General features: G+C 38.4%; 1 protein-coding gene, 1 long non-coding RNA gene and 1 other non-coding gene across 4 annotated transcripts; 2 read left to right on the top strand and 1 right to left on the bottom strand.

The window, feature by feature from the left end:
* Positions 1–893: 893 nt before the first annotated feature.
* LOC131104047 (immunoglobulin-like and fibronectin type III domain-containing protein 1) lies at positions 894–18,690 on the top strand. 2 transcript variants are annotated; one of them, XM_058050763.1, is made up of 26 exons: positions 894–1,067; positions 2,335–2,394; positions 4,149–4,208; positions 4,869–4,991; positions 5,098–5,237; positions 5,327–5,426; positions 6,578–6,629; positions 6,709–6,862; positions 7,257–7,344; positions 8,473–8,745; positions 8,847–9,140; positions 9,420–9,503; positions 9,590–9,658; positions 9,812–9,925; positions 10,110–10,234; positions 12,338–12,479; positions 12,579–12,875; positions 12,962–13,258; positions 14,769–14,948; positions 15,022–15,150; positions 15,241–15,540; positions 15,741–15,826; positions 16,910–17,102; positions 17,182–17,478; positions 17,979–18,305; positions 18,394–18,690. In XM_058050763.1, the coding sequence occupies exons 2-26, from the start codon at positions 2,355–2,357 to the stop codon at positions 18,396–18,398; spliced, it is 3,969 nt and encodes a 1,322-aa protein (XP_057906746.1). In that variant the 5' UTR covers positions 894–1,067; positions 2,335–2,354; the 3' UTR covers positions 18,399–18,690. The 2 variants fall into 2 exon arrangements, with proteins under 2 accessions (XP_057906746.1, XP_057906747.1); XM_058050764.1 differs by having other exon boundaries at positions 915–974.
* On the bottom strand, positions 5,086–14,425 carry LOC131104058 (uncharacterized). Its single transcript, XR_009119724.1, has 3 exons — positions 14,171–14,425; positions 11,564–11,615; positions 5,086–5,142 (listed from the first exon to the last, which is right to left on the bottom strand). It is a non-coding gene; the product is annotated as an uncharacterized LOC131104058 (long non-coding RNA).
* Positions 14,522–14,594, top strand: trnam-cau (transfer RNA methionine (anticodon CAU)). Its single transcript has one exon. It is a non-coding gene; the product is annotated as a tRNA-Met (tRNA).
* Positions 18,691–19,812: the final 1,122 nt, after the last annotated feature.

The following is a 19,812-nucleotide window of genomic DNA, read 5'->3' on the forward strand; positions in this document are numbered from 1 at the left end:
AGCTTCCCATGAAGAAATTTGATCGGCAACTGAAAAAACAAAGACTTTGAGTGGGCTGACACTGTTGCTATAAGCAGCGCTTTACATTTTACAGGCATAACACACTGTATACACATACAGTGAATTAGTATGTGGTGAATGCACACCAGTCACACTAGCACACTTGACCTTGGAGAACACAAATGCTGCCTTGTTTTTTTATTTGATCTTCCCTTCCTGAAGTCACGAGAAGAGCCTCTCCCACACATATGCCGCAACCTTGATTATGTAATACTGTACATTGTAATACAAGACAAGGGCATAAGAGCTTTGTTCACGTTGTGTGATCTTCCCTATCGAGGGGGGGCAATTCAGGCTCCAACTGAGAATTTGTTTGGACATCATGCCACCTTGAAGTTGAATGAGGTGTAAGACATACAGCTGTATTCTATTATGAGCGCCACGTTCCACACAAAATAAATAGCAGAGTCGGTTTGTGCCAAGTTACCTGGCAGTCACACATCAAGGACACTGTCGGAATTTTATATATATATATATATTTAACTAATGTTGGAAATAACAGACTGGCCAAAACTAATTAATACATTGTTATTGAATTGATGCTTAATTTTACTGAACACAACATACCCATTTTTATACTAATTGTCAGAATCAGTATGCATGTAAATCAAATTAACATTCCTGTCAGCAAGTATTACGGTGAAAGATGAGCCCACTATCATCAGCAATTGAAACTCAACCACTAAGTTGTGATTAGTAGCCCTTCCTTCTCTGCCTCCTCCTCCTCAGGCATTTCATCCCTTCTGACTTCATCCCACCCCACCCCCCGCCCCACTCGCCCTTAATAACAAATCACCCGCTCTGAGCATCCCCAAGCCCAAAACGGAGGAAGCTTCTCCAAGACAAAGTCTCTTGGCGCCGGCTTGGAAAGTTCTTTTCCCCAAAGGATTTAACATTCCTGTAAGAGCCAAGAGGTAGGAGATCTTGCACCGCCCCAGCAAACCCAACCTGAGTGTCGGTCGGCACGTTGATACACCTGACTGTGGGTCAACCTTCACTTTCTTTAGGTAAATTTTAAGTGATGTAAGCGAGTTACGCATGAGGTTTTGTCGGCGCGATTATAGTGATTTCAGAAAACAAGCAGTGTGCTAGCTGTATTCTGTTATTATGGTGAATACATAACAATAAAACTACAGTATATATTTTTATATATAGTGATTTCAGAAAACAAGCAGTGTTATCGCTCTATTCAGATATTATGGTGAATACATACAATAAAACTACAGTATATATTTTTATATATAGTAATTTCAGAAAACAAGCAGTGTTATAGCTCTATTATGTTATTATGGTGAATACATAATAATAAAACTACAGTATATATTTTTATATATAGTGATTTCAGAAAACAAGCAGTGTTATTGCTCTATTCAGTTATTATGGTGAATACATAACAATAAAACTACAGTATTAATTTTTAACTGTGTTTTTGAGTAAAAAGTACAGGGCTACTGCTGTGCTGCGTTTCGGATACCAGTCCGTAACATCCTTTGGTGATTCAATTTTGAGTTAAAAGTTTTAAAACATTTGTACAAATTATCTTGTTTAGTTAAAATATTCTATGAAATCGCAGACAAGATTGTGACAATCAATTTCTTTAATCATTTTTTTTTTGTTTTTTGTTTTTTTTGTCGTAATCTGAATACATTTTGAGTATGTAAAGATGTTGGAAAATATGTTGGAAAGATTAACAGTTAGTGACAAGCCATAAACGTCTTAGTATGGAACTGTCCAAGTGATAATAGTGTGCAGTCAGACTGTGTGTCACCGTATGAAGTCACCACAGGGTCGTCGCTATCAATAGCTGCAGAGGTGTGTAAGACATTGCCTCTCAATGACAGCATTCTTGGTGTTTATTATTCTTCGGCTTGAATATGACAACTATGTTCTCAATCTTTACGGCGAGTTACTTGACAAAAAACCTAATCATTAACAACACCGGGTTTTCAGTCTTGTGCTGCATCGAAACTTTTTTGCGAGCCAGCTCGTCAGTACATGAATGATGAGGTGATGTGATGACCTTGAAGTACACATGGTGCATACTTACAGTATTATGAGAGGTCATAAGACACAAGGTCTGAGTCAGTCTGTCACTGCATATCTATTTTAGGGCAAGTACTCGTAAAACAGAAACAGCTTATGGACAATATTATTAATGTATTTCAGCCTACCACTCTCGAGGCCCTAAAAAACAGACTAAAATTTTATGCATCACAATGAAAGAAGACATTGCAAGTACCAGCTGGTAATCGGGTCTGTGTTTTTTTTTACAAGGTCGGTCCAATTTTGGCAAAATGTGGAAAAGGTCAAAGGGCTCAGGACGCACGAAACAATGTAAGTATTAAAACTCACGGTGCCTTTGCGTCATTGTTTTTTTTTCTGTTATCTTACTGTACAGTACATTAAGTTGTCCAGAGTCTATATCAAAGTGATGTAAGTAATGCCGCAGACATTCAGTATTCAGCTGTAGAGTCATTTCATCATGTATTAATCAACATATTGATATTGTCACTAAGAGAATACCAGCAGTTTGTTTAATATTTAATATTCTTACTTCATATTTCAAAAAGCTTGTATTCCAAGACATAAGTACAGTCATACCTCGCCACTTAGTGGTTTCGAATTTGGTAGAGGTAGAGTGACATAATAAATCATGATATTTTGTGGTTTAATATGGCCTATTATTAGTGAAAAAATATGCAATTGAAGCCATTTTTTGCCTATAATAAACATTTTCAGGAATAAAAATTGCTAAATGAATTTAGTGTAGTATTCTACACTGGTTACCAGGTGTCAGTAATGTTAGTGTAATGTTCGGTGAGACACACACAGCAGATTTGATCGCCAGAACAACAGGCCTTTATTGCAGGTTTGAATTCATCACAACAGGCACAATCATCCTGAATAAAAATTCGCCCCACACAAGCACCAGTTACATTTATGTTTTTCATTCATTTTCTACCGCTTTTTCCTCACGAGGGACGCGGGGGTGCTGGAGCCTATCCCAGCTGTCTTCGGGCGAGAGGCGGGGTACACCCTGGACTGGTCACCAGCCAATCACAGACATTTATGTTTTAAATCGCTGATTTTCTGTTATTATATCTACTATATTGGGGCATATGAGTGTAAAGGTGACAATAGGGGTGCTATTTCATGTCTAGAGGGCTCTAATATTACAAACCATATTGAGAAGGTTGTAAACAGGTTTTCTGTGCTATAGATATGAAAATATTTGATTTATAAATAAAGAAGTAGAATTCAATTTTGATAGAGCACAGACCTCCGTCATGGGTCATGGTTACCCACCCATATTGTGATTCAGAGCAAAATAATAATTCTATATTTTTTGGATCAGGCTTGCAGAACCTGATGGACAATTGTTCTGTATTTTCACGTTGTACTTTTGTACTTAAAAAAATTCACTGGGTCCAGACGCTGGTCCAAATCACCCCCATAATTTAATCAGTTCTTCGACAATTCCTGAAAGTTTCATCCAAATCTATTCAGAGCTTTTCAAGTTATTTTTTGAACACAAACAGACAATCATCGGCTAAAACATAAATACTGTGCCTGGCTAAGTCGCTAGCCTATCATATTTACTTATTCTAAACTTAAAGTGCTTCATTCCTAATGCGGAAGAAGTACAAAGAAGCCAAAAACTAACCACTTCCACACAGAATGAGAGGGGAACCTTTTTTTTCACTCAATCTTAGCAATGGCGCGTAGCATGGCTCAGTAGTCAGTCCCTATGTAGTGTGAAAGGTAATACAATCCACCGTCATGCATTATAACATTACTGATGCCTAGCAACCAGACTACTACATCTGACTTGTTTTTCAATATTTTTTGACTAATACTAGGCCTTAGTCAACAACAAAACAGTCAATGTTTATTTTTATTTTTTTAAACAAAATATTGCAAGTGTTATTTGAACCATGATATAGCTCGGGATGACTGTACATACAAATAAATATGCTTTAATATAATATATCATAAGGCAAGGTGTAATTCAGTGTGTATTTCATTCAGTATTATTATGAATTTAATTCAAATATGTAATACACTAATATATTTGTTTTCTTCAACAGGTTTCTCCCTCGTACATCAGTACATTCAACATTTTAATGAGAAAGCCGGCAATAAAACAGGTGACTTTTGCTCTGTATCAGAAGAACATTGTTCTATATGACAATAACCACATATCTGTCAATACATACCAAATAATGTGTTGCTGATTCCTGTGTTTAGTAAGAGTTTGCAATCCACTTATCATTTTTCCTTGCCACAGCAATCATCAACAATTGCATTTATGTTAGTCAATTCTGTATGATCTTTGTTCTTCCAAAGACAAGATTACTCACAACGCTGTCTAGGAAATTCTAGTTTCAATTCAGTTCCAAACTATATGTAATCATGCAATACATTTTCCAATAACCTTCACCTTGGTTTTAACAAGCTATGTTTTCTTTCCTCGTATTTGGCCACCAGGACTTCTTAACTATATATAGATGACGTTATTGAGCAGTCAGCAGGCACCGCTGGTATAATCTAAGGACTGTTAACACCCACACGCCCCATCAACATTGAAACTCAAACCAACAGCAAACAGTCGTTAAAAAGAAAGGACATTTAATTTTGTTGATGAGCAACAGGCACTACAATCAGACTGCTATGAAGCTAATGTATTCATGAAACGCAGTCACCTGACACACACACGCTTGACATATCCCAGCCTTGATTGTTTTCTTGATTTTGGCTTACTTGCTATTTTGGAATTCACATGTTAATTTATTGCCGTTTTTGTTCAGCTTCTATTCGGAGAAGATCTAAAATCCCTGGGGTGGTCATCACACAATATACAATCACCATACCAGAGGGGAAGAGCGTGCCAGATTTCAAACGTAAACTAAGCCAAGTAAATGTCCCAGAAGGTAAGCTGTACTGGTAGATTCTAGCAGTAGCGGTCCAGTTAGAACCTGCAGCTGCAGTTTGTTGCCAAGAACCAAAAAAGAGTCAACATTCCTACCTGTCATTTAGGGAAAACCGCTGTTTTCAAGGCATTGGTTGCAGGAGAGCCCAAACCTGAAGTGACATGGAAAAGAGCAAGATGCAACATTTCAGACAAGGAAAAATATCACACTAGATATGATGAATCAACAGGGGAGTACATATTAGAGGTGAGTAGAATTAAAAGCCAAAATTAATAATAGAAATGTTTGTTTCAATTCAATGGTGCATCGAGTAACTTCCTTTTTTGTTCTTCTAGATTCGGTCAGTAATGGGTTCAGATGCAGACACATACAAATGCTTTGCAGTCAATGAATTTGGAAAGGCCATCTGCTCCACAGCATTAAATGTTACAGACGGTAGGTTAGAATTGGGATAATCTGTTTTGTTTTGATTTTTCTATGCACGTTTTCCACACAGTCAGTAGACCAGGAATTTGAGATCTGAGGTCGAGTCTGCGCTTGGGTATATATCTGTGTGGAGGTTGCATGTTCTCCCTTTGTGTGCGTGGGTTTTATCCGTGTACTCTGGTTTCCTCCCACATTCCAAAAATACGTACACTCTAAATCAGGGGTCTCAAACTCAATTTACCTGGGGGCCACTGGAGCTAGAGTCTGGGCAAGGCTGGGCCGCATCAGGTTTTCCAAAAAAAAAAATCATTTATTAAAAATAGAAAAATATACAAACTTTTTCAGTGCTTTGGTTCCGATTTTCTACAATAAAAGCTCTGATAAAACATTCCACTGTTCTCAAATATCTTAATTTTTATTTTTCTGCACAAAATAAGATGAAAAATAAATAAACAAATCAATCAATAATAAATAAATAAATATAATAATAATAATAAAACGGCAAATAATAAAAACTTAAGAAACCACATATAGTTGGTGGGTAGACAAATTATTTTTTTTTCAGATTAAAATTAACAAAGCATTATTAGAGCCCTGTAGACATGACAAAACACGACTATAGTCACATTTATACTCTTTTTATTTACAACATATTGCGCAACTGCAGGGTCCTGAGACACATGCTAACTCGCAAACTAGAGAGCTAGCGACCTAAACGGTAGCCTTCAAGTTATTTCCTTTAAACTTAAATAGCCAAAAACTTACCACTTCCACACGGATAGGGAGGATAACTATTAACAGTTATTTAACCTTTAACATGAACATTAATCAAACGTAATAATTTTTTTCCATGATACCATACAGCATCCATATCAAACTTGTGCGGGCCGCACTAACATTAAACTTTCATATCAAGACGGGGGCCTCAAACTAGTGTCCTGCGGGCCACATTTGGCCCGCGGGCCGCATGTTTGAGACCCCTGCTCTAAATTGTCTATAGGAATGAATGTGAGTGTGACTGGTTGTTTGTCTATATGTGTAATTGGGTGGTGACCCTGCCTGAATGTTGTTTATACTTCCAAAAGTGTACACACCCTTTCTATTAATACACATGAACATTATACCTATGTCTAAAACATTCCTTTTTTCTGTCCCTGTAGCTGTAACGGATCCATCAGATTTCAGAAAAATGTTAAGAAAGACAAACTCAAAGTAAGCATGAGTGTTCTTTCACAGAAATAAAGTGTCATTTCTACGGAATAACCAAACTTCTTAATTCCAATACTTGTAGCATTTTCAATGAAAACAAGGCAGACAAAGTCAAAGAGCGAGATGAGAGATACCGTGAGACCTTGCAGAGGGATTATGATGGACTCGGACCAGAGGACATGTATTTGATGCACAAGAAAATGGAGGAAATGAGACAGAGAGCACTAAAGAGTCAGGTATAAAGCACTCCTGTACTCTGTACTAGAGGTTTTCAAAGTATGCACCGTGAGCCTCCTTTCACGGAATCACAACACGGATACAAAGTCATTTTCTACAATATATTGTGTTGTGTTTTTTGTTCACCCCAGATTCTGTTCAATCACTCACTGTAAGCACTACAAATCAATTCATTTTGCCTTTGACTGAACTGAAGGTACCTGAGCAGGTTTTCCTAACTCTTGCTCCTCCACTGAAGTCCTCTGGCGCCTCCCAGAGGAGGCCCACCTCATACTTTGAAAACCCCTCCTCTATACTGTTACTTTGTTATTGATTGGCCCATAATGGCAACATTTTTAAATAGAATGGTATCTTTTACTTAAGCTTATGCTGATTTATTTTGTCTTTTAACAGGATGGAATGAGTGAGTCCGATGAAGCTTTACTGAGGGCAGGCGACCTTGTAAATGGTGGCAATGCAAAGGATGCTGAAGACTTTTTAAGTACGTTCACACAAATTAACATAGAATTTACAATGAGAATTTACTTAGTCACACAAAAATTCCGACTGGATTAACGTTGCGTGAAATTTTATTTTTTTTAACTATTGGAGGTTTTAATATGTGAGTTGAAATGGACAAAACCATTACGACAATATTAGATTGTTCACGTTTATGACAGGGTTATTAGTATTTTCCCTGTGATTGGCTGGCGACCAGTCCAGGGTGTTGCCGCCTCTCGCCAGAAGACAGCTGGGATAGGCTCCAGCATACCTGCAACCCTAGTGAGGATAATAGGCATAGAACATGGATGGATGGATGTTAAATCAGTATTCAGCTTTTTTTTTGTACTAATACAGTAAACCTCGGATATATCGGACTCGGCTATATCGGAAATTCGCTCACAACGGACAGATAAAAAAGAACCAATTTTTCTGTAATGCATTTCCAATAAAAATTCATTGCATATATCGGATTTTTTATAACGGATTTCGCCTATTTCGGACAAAATCTCCAGTCCCGTTCCAATGCATTTCCATTAAATTTCCCTTGCATATATCGGATGGCCGCATCGTGCCGCTCCGATTCGCCGAATCGTGACAGGCCGCTATACGACGTCATTTGCAGCGTTTGCAGCGTCCAGGTACATTGGAAACATAGTCAAGGAAGTGCCTTTTTATAACGGATAAAATCCGATTTACGTAAAACGGACATTTTCCGGTATACGCATATAACAGATTTTGCTTATATCGGACAAAACCAGTGGGAACAATTGAATCCGATATATCCGAGGTTTACTGTATATATTTGGGATGAGCAAGTATATCTGTATCTGTTCTCCCATTTAAATTATCTGTATTGTATTGTACTCAGAGTGGGTGGGATATAAACAGAAGCGGGCATGGTCTTACTGAAAATGGGCAAGGCTTAAAGCTGATTTTAAACCGGAAATTGATGAGGGGGGTCTAACAAAATCAGACAAATACGTTACATATATACACAATGTGAAAGGGAGTTAAATAAGGATGAAAAAGCAGTTATCTGATGAAACGTCAAGGAATAAAGATTGTCCTTCAAAAAATATAATTGAACCTGATTTACCTTGCCTAATTAATATGTGTATGATTTCAGTTCCCAATCTGGACTTTGTTGTCAAACTTCAAGAAGCAGTAACAGAAGAGCAAGACACCGCCCTCTTTGAATGTGTTCTTACCCATCCACTTCCCCAAATCACTTGGATGGGTAACGGCAATGTGCTGGAGGATAGTGAAAAATACAAAATCAGCGTGTCCGACCACAACATGGTCCACAGGTTGCTGATCAAAGACTGCACTGACGAAGACAAAGGTGTCTACTCGGCTGTGGCTGGCGGTGCATCATGCAAGGCTGAGCTCGATGTGGAAGGTAACTGAATCACCTTGAAATGCACCTCCAGTGTACGGATGTGAATTGATTATTATCCTAAAATACAATAGATTGTGACTATTGATACTTGTGACTTTTAGCTGACCTTGAAGCAGTTGGCAAGAAGAAAACTGGGGGGTCGGGACTAGACCTTGAAGAAGTGGTCAGACAGCAGCAAATCAAAAACCGAGAGGAAATGGAGAAGCTTTTGGAAGTTGTTAAAGCAAAACATGACGCAGGAGAACTGACGGAACAGAAAACTTTATCCACTTATGGAAAAGATGGAGAGCTCATTTCTTTGACCGGACCTGTCAAATACAGCGGGGGTGACCTGCATGATGCAAACATCAATGGCGATATTCTCAAGTCAGTGCTCAATGCACTCAGTGTTGGCGGTAAGTACAATTGCAATATGTATGCAATACTAGTATACTAAGTTGCAGCTTTGTAAGAAAAAGCAATGCTGGCAATTGCCTAAGAATTGCATGTGAATATCAATCCACACTTTTACTAACAACCATTCACACTCACGGTCACACGTATGAACAATATGGAACATGCATGCTGGTACTCTTGGGAGGGAGAACCTCTGTGCCGTTATGAGACAATGTCATGACATAATTATAACATCAATGCTTTTCTGTCCATTAATCTAACACCCTGTTGCTTTATAGATGGTTTTGATGCGGGAAAATCTGAAGGAAATGAGGAACGTGATGCAGAAAACAAGGATGAAGAAATGGAGGTGGATGCACAAGGTACAAACAGAGATAATTAGAAGTGGTGTATATTTTTTTTTAGGAGTGATTGCTTTTGAGTATGTTTCTTTGTTTTGTCTGTGCAGAGAGGAGTGACGCGCACGATGACGAGTTAAATGAAATTAACGCAAAGCTCACAGTAAAAAAGAAGAAATGTACGTCAGATATGACAAAGAAGTGGTGATAATGCAGAATCTGAAAAAGTGTCAACACAAATTGATAAAGTTCAATTAATTCTTTGTGGATTTAATATACCATTGATTTTAATCCAAGACTATTCAATATAGCATCATGTTTGGTTTCTATAGATGAGAGCTTATTTAATGAAGACAGTGAGCTGATGGAGGATGAGGAAGTGACTGGTGTTGCCATACAACGAAGACGTAAAAGAATTGGCCCACTGATAGAAGATGTTGTTATTGGTGAGTATTCAAGCAGGCATCAGTTTGATCGGTTGATCTTACTGTTGATTGTAATAATGTCAATAATACTGTATGTATTCTGATTAGATACTACAACAAAGTACAACAGGCCAGACCATTTATCAGTTGAGTGGAAATGCATCATGTGACTACTCCACTAACGTCTCACTGTTGCATCTACTAGATCCCGGCGTTCAATTTATCTGGGGATTGTCTGACATCAATGCCATCATCGGTGAGAATGCAGAGCTAACGTGTAAACTCAGCAAAGAAGACTACGAGGGAGTCTGGTTCAGAGATGGTGAAAAGGTCAGCCGCTGTTAACATTAGATTTGTTTGTGTTTGTCAACAAAGCAAATACGAAAGAGAGCTTTTTTTAATCCCATTTTTACTTTGACATTATAGATATTTGCCATATATTAGTACTCATTCTGTACATGGGAAAATCTGTGATGCACTTGCAGCATGGTGCAGATGTTTACTTTGCGCTGATGCACATCACAACAATTTATTAATTACAGAATTTATATTTAGTAGAGATGTCCAAAGTGCAAATCAAAGGCACGTCACGTTTTATATTTTTAGAATTTGTAAATACAATTTAAACAGAAAACTAAACAAAATTGACAAATTGCCAGTAATTTTACAAGGATTAAGTCAAAATATTGAGAGTAAAAAGTTGTAATCTAACAAAAAAATTTAGTAGTATAATGTATGAGTATGAGTATAATGTAATATGATGAAAAACAATGTCCTTGTAGTAGCATAGAGTTTAAATATTGAAGGAAAAATAGCTTATTTAAAACAAACACCATAAAATACAGTAGTAATTTAATAAAGTTGTAATTTTTAGAAAATTAAGATGTGGAAAAAGATATATTAGTGTGGGAATAAAGTCTTTAAAAAATCTCCACAATTTTTCTTTTTGTCATATTAAGAAGAAAGTTGAAATTGGAACATTTTAGGGATGTCACAACATTCATATGAGTCAATATCAGCAACAACAACAAAACAATATCAGGTGATATCGGCCTGTATGTCCGATACTGGCACTCCTATACATGCATAGATCAGAGTGCAAACACAGTAGCAAGAAGCAGAAGGAGTGCAAAACTTTTACCGTGCACAAGTTTCCTTGGTAGCACAGAACTGGGGAAGTTTAATATGACGAACCTCATTGCACATATGAAGCAGCATTACACAGGAAACTCCCACGGGATGGCAAAAAAAAGAAAAAGTCATTAGCTATAACGGAAAAGAGGAAGCCCCTGTTGGTGGTAACTAATTTGATATGTATGGTAATGGAGGTGATGTACTTAAATGCTCCACTGAGCACTTCAGACCTTGCTATATTATGCCTGGCAGCCATTACTTTGTGGTTAAAACTATGCCCCACATGCATAAAAAAAGAAAATGGGTGAGTTTTCCTCACACCTACCATAGGTTTATACTATGCCATAGGTTTCACCCGATACTGAACCCACAAGAGAACATACAAACTCCACACAGAGATGTCCAAACTCACTATCACCAAGCTGAGATGCATTTTTTTTTAATTTATTGAAGTATATATACTGTATAACTTCTTGGCATAACTAAATGTGTTGGTTTACATCAGGGGTCTCAAACTCAATTTACCTGGGGGCCACTGGAGCTGTGGTCTGGGCAAGGCTGGGCCGCATCAGGTTTTCTAAAAAAAAAAAAAAAAAAAAACGCATTTATTAAAAACAAAAAAATATACAAACTTTTTCAGTGCTTTGGTTCTATCTTAATTTTTATTTTTCTGCACAAAATAAGATGAAAAATAAATAAACAAATCAAGAATAAAGAAAATCAATCAGTAAAAAATACATATAATAATAATAATAATAAAATGGCAAATAATAAAAACTTAAGAAACCACATATAGTATAATATAAATTATTTTTTTCAGATTAAAATGAACAAAGCATTATTAGAGCCCTGTAGACATGACAAAACACGACTATAGTCACATTTATACTCGCTATAATAGATTTATATATATATATATATATATATATATATTTATATTATATATATATATATATATATAGATTTATATATATACACGCTAACTCGCAAACTAGAGAGCTAGCGACCTAAACGGTAGCCTTCAAGTTATTTCCTTTAAACTTAAATAGCCAAAAACTTACCACTTCCACACGGATAGGGAGGATAACTATTAACAGTTATTTAACCTTTAACATGAACATTTGGCCCGCGGGCCACGTGTTTGAGACCCCTGGTTTACATAATATCAGAGGCGCTTGCATCCTTATATTTCTCAATATGTGGTGCTCGGTAGAAAAAGTTTGGACACCCCGGATGCATAAATAGACTGTAGTGTCAATGCTTTATTGATTCATTTTCATCTCTCCTCTTTTCCGTCAGCTTATTCCAGACGACACGTTTCTAATCTCTAAAGAGGGAGCAATCCATAAATTACTTATAATGAAATGCCAGGAGGAGCACTCTGGGAAATATCGTTTTGAGGCAGACAATCGAAAAACGGAAGCAGTGGTGAACGTCAAAGGTTTGAAAATTCCACCTGACAGCAATAATCGAGTTTGAAATCACAACAGTGTCACTGTAACACTTTGCAGTGACATAATCTTCAGCATTCCCGTTTCAGATCCTCCGAGGTTTGATCCTGACGACCTCAGTGTGTTCACGGAGCCCTTAAGAATTAAAATAGGGCACAACGCCGTCTTCAAACTGAATTTTCTCGGCTTTGAGCCCATTAAGATCCAGTGGTACAGCGAGGGAGAGGAGCTCCATGACGACGCCAGCAGCACGAGGGTAGAGAAATCCACCAATCACAGCCGCCTGCTGTTGAGCAGATGCCAGAGGAGGGATTCCGGAGAGATCAAGATCAGGCTCAAAAATGAACATGGCACCGCTGAAGCAATTACACAGCTCATTGTGCTTGGTGAGATGATTTCAGTCAAACACAGGATTTCTCGATTTTTTTTTTTTTGTACTGACACATTCAAAATAGCAATTCTTGTATTTCAGACAAACCCACTTCGCCGCTAGGTCCTGCAGAGATAACACTGAGTTCAGCTACATGCATTGAATTTAAGTGGAGGCCTCCGAAGGATGATGGCGGCTCGCCAGTGATGAACTACATCATGGAGCGACAGCAGATTGGGCGAAACACATGGAAAAAAATAGGGGAGATCCCGGGTGTACCTTTCTACCGTGACACAGACGTGGACCGTGGACGCAAATACTGCTATAGAATCCGAGCTTTGACCTCAGAGGGTGTGAGTGATGTGATGGAGACTGAAGACCTGCAAGCTGGCATACTAGGTGAGGGGCAGCGCTACTAGTTAGCAATGTGTGAACGGTGTTGACAACTTGGCAATTATGTCGCAAGATATGACGACATTTCCACCCACCTTGATGATGGATTTCTCAAAGGCGACTAGCGACAAATCTATTGACTTTTTCTGGGGTTGTTAGGGATTTTTTTTATATTTAGGGACTCAAAAGTGAAAGCACGTATTTGTGTTCTCACTGAGCAACACCAGGTTCTATTGACAGTTCTGCGCCACCCAAAGACAGTAACCAGTCGGCAGGAACCAGTCAGCTTCCGAACCACGAGTGTGGAGCTAGCCATGTTTTAAACAATAAGATTTAAACCACAAATGTTTCTTAATGTTTTGTTAGCCTGGATAAAAGTTATTAGTAAAATGAAGTGGATTAGCTTACAATTAAAGAGGACCTATTATGCTCATTTTTCGACCCATTGTATTGCATTGGTCCCCTATAGAGCAGCTCCACACAATAACCCACACAGAAAACTCTTTAGATTTTGCAGAATCTGCACCTATTCCAGCTGTATTTCCTTTGATTTGTGCTTGCTGACAAAACGGTCAGTTTTAATTTATACCTCCGGGCATGCCCACTCCGCTTTGATTGGTCACACGCCCAACGTTTTTTAATTTTGATTAAATGATTTTAATTTAACAAACCAATAACCAGCATTGGTTTTTCTGAAGGTAATTAAGGCGTTTAACTCACTTTTTTGTCTCTCCTACGGGTTATGTTTATTTTCCTACAGCATTTTACAACATCAAACTACACACTTCCGGGACTTCCGGGACAGCCAATAGCTACTTTTATTACTGAACTACAGTGTGTTTGACTAACGTAGGGAAGCTGTGCATGCATACAAGTAAATAGAACTAGATATTTCAGAAACAGTGATGTTGTACTTACCCTTTCATGTTTTTACACCTATGGTAAGAATTGCGCAGTGTTTATTTAAGTCGCACATTCACCAACTGGTTGCCATGATGGTGTCCTCACAATCTCGGTTGTAAAATGACACCTTCACGTGAGACCCGTCCTGTAGAAGAAATGAGTGGGGTATTTATTGCCGGAGTCGAGGCAAGAACGACATGCTAATGCTATTGCTACACATGCTAGCTAGTTTATGTAACCACTTGATGTCATTTGAGAACATTTACCAACACTTTCACATTCGGAGCGACCGTTGAAACAAATACAGCGACTCTATACGCGATTAACGTTTACGTATGAGGAAAAACGGTCGGCATGCTTTCACACGCCTCGTTGGCGCAGTAGGCAGCGCGTCAGTCTCATAATCTGAAGGTCGTGAGTTCGAGCCTCACACGGGGCAATATTTTTTTCCCCCTCAACTGAACCTTATGTATGTTTGGATACAGCAGCGACCTCTACCACCACAAACACCATATTAGAAGAAGCCTAACGTTCATTGGGGCCTGACCACTAAATGTGACATTAATCTGAGCAATCACAATGTTTTTTTTATGTCTCTCTTGGCATACTTCAGCCTTCCCAGGTGCCCCAACGCCACCAAAGGTGGTCAGTGCCTTTGACGACTGCATAAACCTTTCTTGGACAGCACCAAGTAATACGGGAGGATCACAAATTCTAGGCTACATTTTGGAAAAACGCAAAAAGGGAAGTAACCTGTGGACTGCAGTGAATGCTTCAAATGAGCCAATAAAAGGTGTGTATTGTTGTTTCAAAGTGTCAAAGTGATTGTGCAGACTAGAATAATGACATGTATCATGTATTTCCAGAGAAGAAATGTGCAGTGAAGGATGTTGTGGCAGGTATGGAATATGAATTCAGAGTTTTGGCAGTGAATCTTTCGGGACCTGGTGAATTTAGCAACCCGTGTGATTTTGTTTTTGCACGGGATCCCAAAAGTAAGTGCTGAAACTGCACCGATTACCGTCATATCTGACTTCTCATTGCTAATTTCAGTCGTTTCAACTCATGTATCCTGCTCTTCCCAGAACCTCCTGGTAAAGTTATTGGCTTAAAAGTAACCGAAACATCTTACAACCACTTTGTCTTGACTTGGACCAAACCTGAGGATAAACCTGACGTACAGGATGAAGCCAAAGGATATTTCGTTGAGATAAGGAATGCACAGTGCCTTGAATGGTCTCGAAGCATCACCATTACCACCACCTATACGGCGAAAGGCCTGAGGCCAATGGATATGTACTGGGTCAGAGTCATTGCAAGCAATGATGGAGGAGAGAGCGAACCTGAGGAGCTGCCCAACTATGTCCTTGCAATGCCACCCCTTGGTTTGTTTACATTTATTTGTTCATTTATTATTACTCATATGTACTATCACATAGTTTATTTTTATTTTAATTCATACAGTACATGTAACTAGTACTTACCTGTAATATCAGATAAATGAAAATGAAGTTTAACATAGCATTTCTATACAGATACTACTGTATATTGAACCATATATTGGGGCATTTTGTTGTCTTTTTAGTCAGACCAAAGTTCACAAGCAAAAAGATGAAGACATTTGTGGTGGTGAGGGCTGGTAACACTGTCAGGGTCTCCATAAACTTTGAGGTAAGATTTACAATTTACAATACCATATCTAAAAAAAAAAGAGTAATAATTTTCGGATGCAATTCCTAACAAATGACTATAATGGCAGCGCTACTAGTTAGTAATGTGTGAACGGTGTTGACAACTTGGCGATTATGTCGCAAGATATGACGACATTTCAACCCCCCCTTGATGATGGATTTCTCAAAGGCGACTAGCGACAAATCTATTGACTTTTTAGATAGATAGATAGATAGACTTCCTTTATTGTCATTGCACAAAAACACAGTAGTGAAATTGCCAACGAAATGTCGTTGCCTGGCTCCCATATAATAACAGACACAAAAGAAGATAAGTAATAATAAATAATAATAATAATAATAATAATGTGGAGAATAAATAGATAGAATAGACACCAAATATGAACAACATAATGTAAAGTGCAGCGTGAACAGTAAATTGCCCAAATAATTTAAATAATTTAAATAAATAATAATAATGTAAGTAAAGGTAGAGGGGCTGTTAGGGATTGTTAGGGATTTTTTTTATATTTAGGGACTCAAAAGTGAAAGCACGTATTTGTGTTCACACTGAACAACACCGGGTTCTATTGACAGTTCTGCGCCACCCAAAGACAGTAACTAGCCGGCAGGAACCAGTCAGCTTCCGAACCACGTTGCCGCGGGTGTGGAGCTAGCCATGTTTTACACAGTAAGATTTAAACCACAAATGTTTCTTAATCTTTTGTTAGCCTGGATTAAAGTTATTAGTAAAATGAAGTGGATTAGCTTACAATTAAAGAGGACCTATTATGCTCATTTTTCGACCCATTGTATTGCATTGGTCCCCTATAGAGCAGCTCCACACAATAACCCACACAGAAAACTCTTTAGATTTTGCAGAATCTGCACCTATTCCAGCTGTATTTCCTTTGATTTGTGCTTGCTGACAAAATGCTCAGTTTTAATTTATACCTCCGGGCATGCCCACTCCGCTTTGATTGGTCACACGCCCAACGTTATTTAATTTTGATGAAATTCTTTTAATTTAACAAACCAATAACCAGCATTGGTTATTGGTTATATAATGGCCTTTTTTTCCCAGGCTTCCCCACCACCAGACATCATGTGGCTCAAGGACAACGGACCGGTGCCAAAGCGAGTTACAGTGAGTAACTCTGACGGTGCGTCACAAATATTGATCCCTTCATCCGAGCGCTCCGATTCTGGAATCTATTCCATTTTGGTGAAAAATTTGGCAGGACAGGAAACCTTCAGTACAGAAGTTAGGGTCACAGGTACAAATTCCACAAAAACAAGATGTAGGCATGCTCTGCTATTGAACTACCAAAGTCATACGTCGAATTGTGCTCACAGATGATCCTAAGCCACCTGGACCAGTGGAACTAGAGGAAAACGTACCTGGCACAGTAACGGTGACTTGGCAACCTTCTCCCGATGAGAAGCTTGACGACCGGCTACACTACACCGTTTCCAAACTGGACTCGACCAAACGCACATGGGCCACAGTGGCAGAAAGACTCTTCAATAACAAGTTCACAGTGTGCAACATCATGCACGGGAGGGAATATCATTTCCGGGTCTACGCCAAGAACGACATGGGCATATCGGCACCCTCAGAATCACCCACGTGGGGCGTGGAGAGGAAGAAAGGTCAGTGTTATTTTATGTACCAGGATCAAAAACATACTCTCTTATGTACTTGCTGCTTGGCAAAATTTGTGAGGTACCACACTGTCCCTGAGCCCATTTTTTAAAATGGCATATACTAGTCACACACACATACCCAAGGCTGTTTCTATGGCAACTTTGCAATGCACTGCACCACGCCACATAGCAGAAAAGGGATAGGGAAAGAGGACAGCAACATAGTCAGGTAGACACACACTAGGAATGTTAACTCTAAGAGATGGCTGCCGAAATTAGGTTACATGCTGCGATGCCCATCTCTATATTCTTTTGTTTATTTGATGTGGCACGTTTGGTCGGGTTTATAGGTCAACGCTGCAGGATTTACAGTAACATTGTAGTCACTACAGCGCAATCTGCTGAATGTGTTTGGTCATCGCGCTACTTACTCCTGTTCCCAAGTTAACAAGCTCCAAGTTTAAACTATCTCCATTTTAATTATACCTAAAACTCTTCCTTTGCAGAAAAAGTTTCACTGAACTTTTCAACCAGAGAAGAACGCAATCTGCGATGTGCTCCGGACTTCATCGTTCCGTTAAAGCTTCACACGGCACCAAAAGGCTATGAATGCTACATGAGCTGTGCCGTGACAGGAAACCCCAAACCTCGCATCACGTGGTACCGGAATCACATCAACATAAACACAAATACCAACTATTACATTTCAAACACCTGTGGAGTTTGCTCCATGTTGATCCTCAGCGTGGGCCCCAAAGATGTCGGCAAGTACACGGTCACAGCAGAGAACGCTCTGGGCCGATCCGAATGTTCCACCATGCTCAGTGTTAGAGGTGAGGGAGAAAGACATCTGCAGCTTTTAACATATAAAAGCTTTGACTGCTTGCTACATGATGTAATATTTGTTTGTCTCTCTTACAGAGTGAAGAAACTGCCAACAGCATTTTTTTATTATTATTACTTTTTTAGATATCTGAATGTTTGTTTGTGTTGGTGTGGTTGTGCTGCTATTCACGAGTTGCCTGACAATATTTTTTGGTTTGTTACAAAAACTGAAATAAATATTTTCCTCATATGGGGGTTTTGTGTTATGTATTTTAAAACTTTTTAAACTATTTTTAAAAATGTTGACATTTTTTGGCAATATGTCACAATAAGTCACCAGGGCGGTGGTTCTCCTGTCAAATACTTTGTTGTTGACCAGTAAAACACCCCTTACTGTTCATTGAATGCATCATAATTAGGCATCTTGAAGTTCTTGTTCCACCACTGTTGTTTTTGTGTCTCCTACAATGAAACAGCCAAATAAAAGCTGTCACTACCTCATAAAATGTCTTAACACACACACTTGATTGTGCTATGCAAGATAGCACAATCAGAGTTGCAAAAAATAATTGCACAAGAGTCAGGTTTCAAATAAAAAGAAAGGAAAGGTATATAAAACTGGTCTAGAGACAGTGCCACTGAGGAAAAGACAGGAAGCAGGAGTCGACTAGCGAGTCGTCCATGTTAATCCGACAGATAAATATATGTAGTTTTTTGGGTTGGCTGCTACAATAATATAATAACAATATTTTTTTTTAGGGTTTTAGCATCATAATACGCATTTCCCATGATGGCAATTGTTAGATAGCTCATATTAACTTATTTTCTGGCACTAGAATGCACAGAAAAGAGAAATAAATATGTGGTCATGTTTCATATAACACATGACTAATGGGCAAAATTACCAAAAAAATGCAGTTCCCCTTTAAAGTAGCTATATCACCATGGTAACTTAGGCCAGTGTTAGCAGACGTATACTCACAGCATGAGTCTTTTTATATTATAATATTTGTTTGAGGAATAAACGCTCTTGAGTCATCAATGGCAACAAAACACTTTTTAATTCAAACAAAATGGGGGAAAGTGTTACCACAAACACCTAATGGTCACAACAACAACGAGGTACAGCTTTTTATAATTTATATATATTTAATAATTTTCTATATTTTGTAATTTAGAGCAGTAAAATATGACAACTATGTAGACATATGCAAAAAGACAGTTACTCGCTCTATTGGTGCAGAGTTCTTTTTGGTAACAATAATAATTTTCACTTGTTTATCTTGTGTAAAATACACTGGTTTCGGCCATAGCCTTCCAAAGTTATCGGTACGATTGTAAAAGGCTAAAGTCAAGGTACATGCCATGAACATGACATTGTCATGTAAATAGAACACTGCTTACAAGCGTGTTGGAGTCAAGGCTCAACTTGTTTAACCACATACGCGTGCTGCTCGGATGTCAACCGAGTAAAAAATAGCACATGGCCAGCAGAAGTTACCACACGTGGATGCT

Source organism: Doryrhamphus excisus, chromosome 16, assembly GCF_030265055.1.
Source record: "Doryrhamphus excisus isolate RoL2022-K1 chromosome 16, RoL_Dexc_1.0, whole genome shotgun sequence".
NCBI classification, from domain to species: domain Eukaryota; kingdom Metazoa; phylum Chordata; class Actinopteri; order Syngnathiformes; family Syngnathidae; genus Doryrhamphus; species Doryrhamphus excisus.

Excerpts from the sequence above, each read along its gene's own strand:
- LOC131104047 (XM_058050763.1), top strand. The coding sequence starts at position 2,355 with ATGTGGAAAAGGTCAAAGGGCTCAGGACGCACGAAACAAT. Across the intron at positions 5,427-6,577 it reads AGCATTAAATGTTACAGACG|CTGTAACGGATCCATCAGAT; the intron begins GTAGGTTAGAAT and ends CTGTCCCTGTAG. Across the intron at positions 15,827-16,909 it reads GGGTCTCCATAAACTTTGAG|GCTTCCCCACCACCAGACAT; the intron begins GTAAGATTTACA and ends TTTTTTTCCCAG.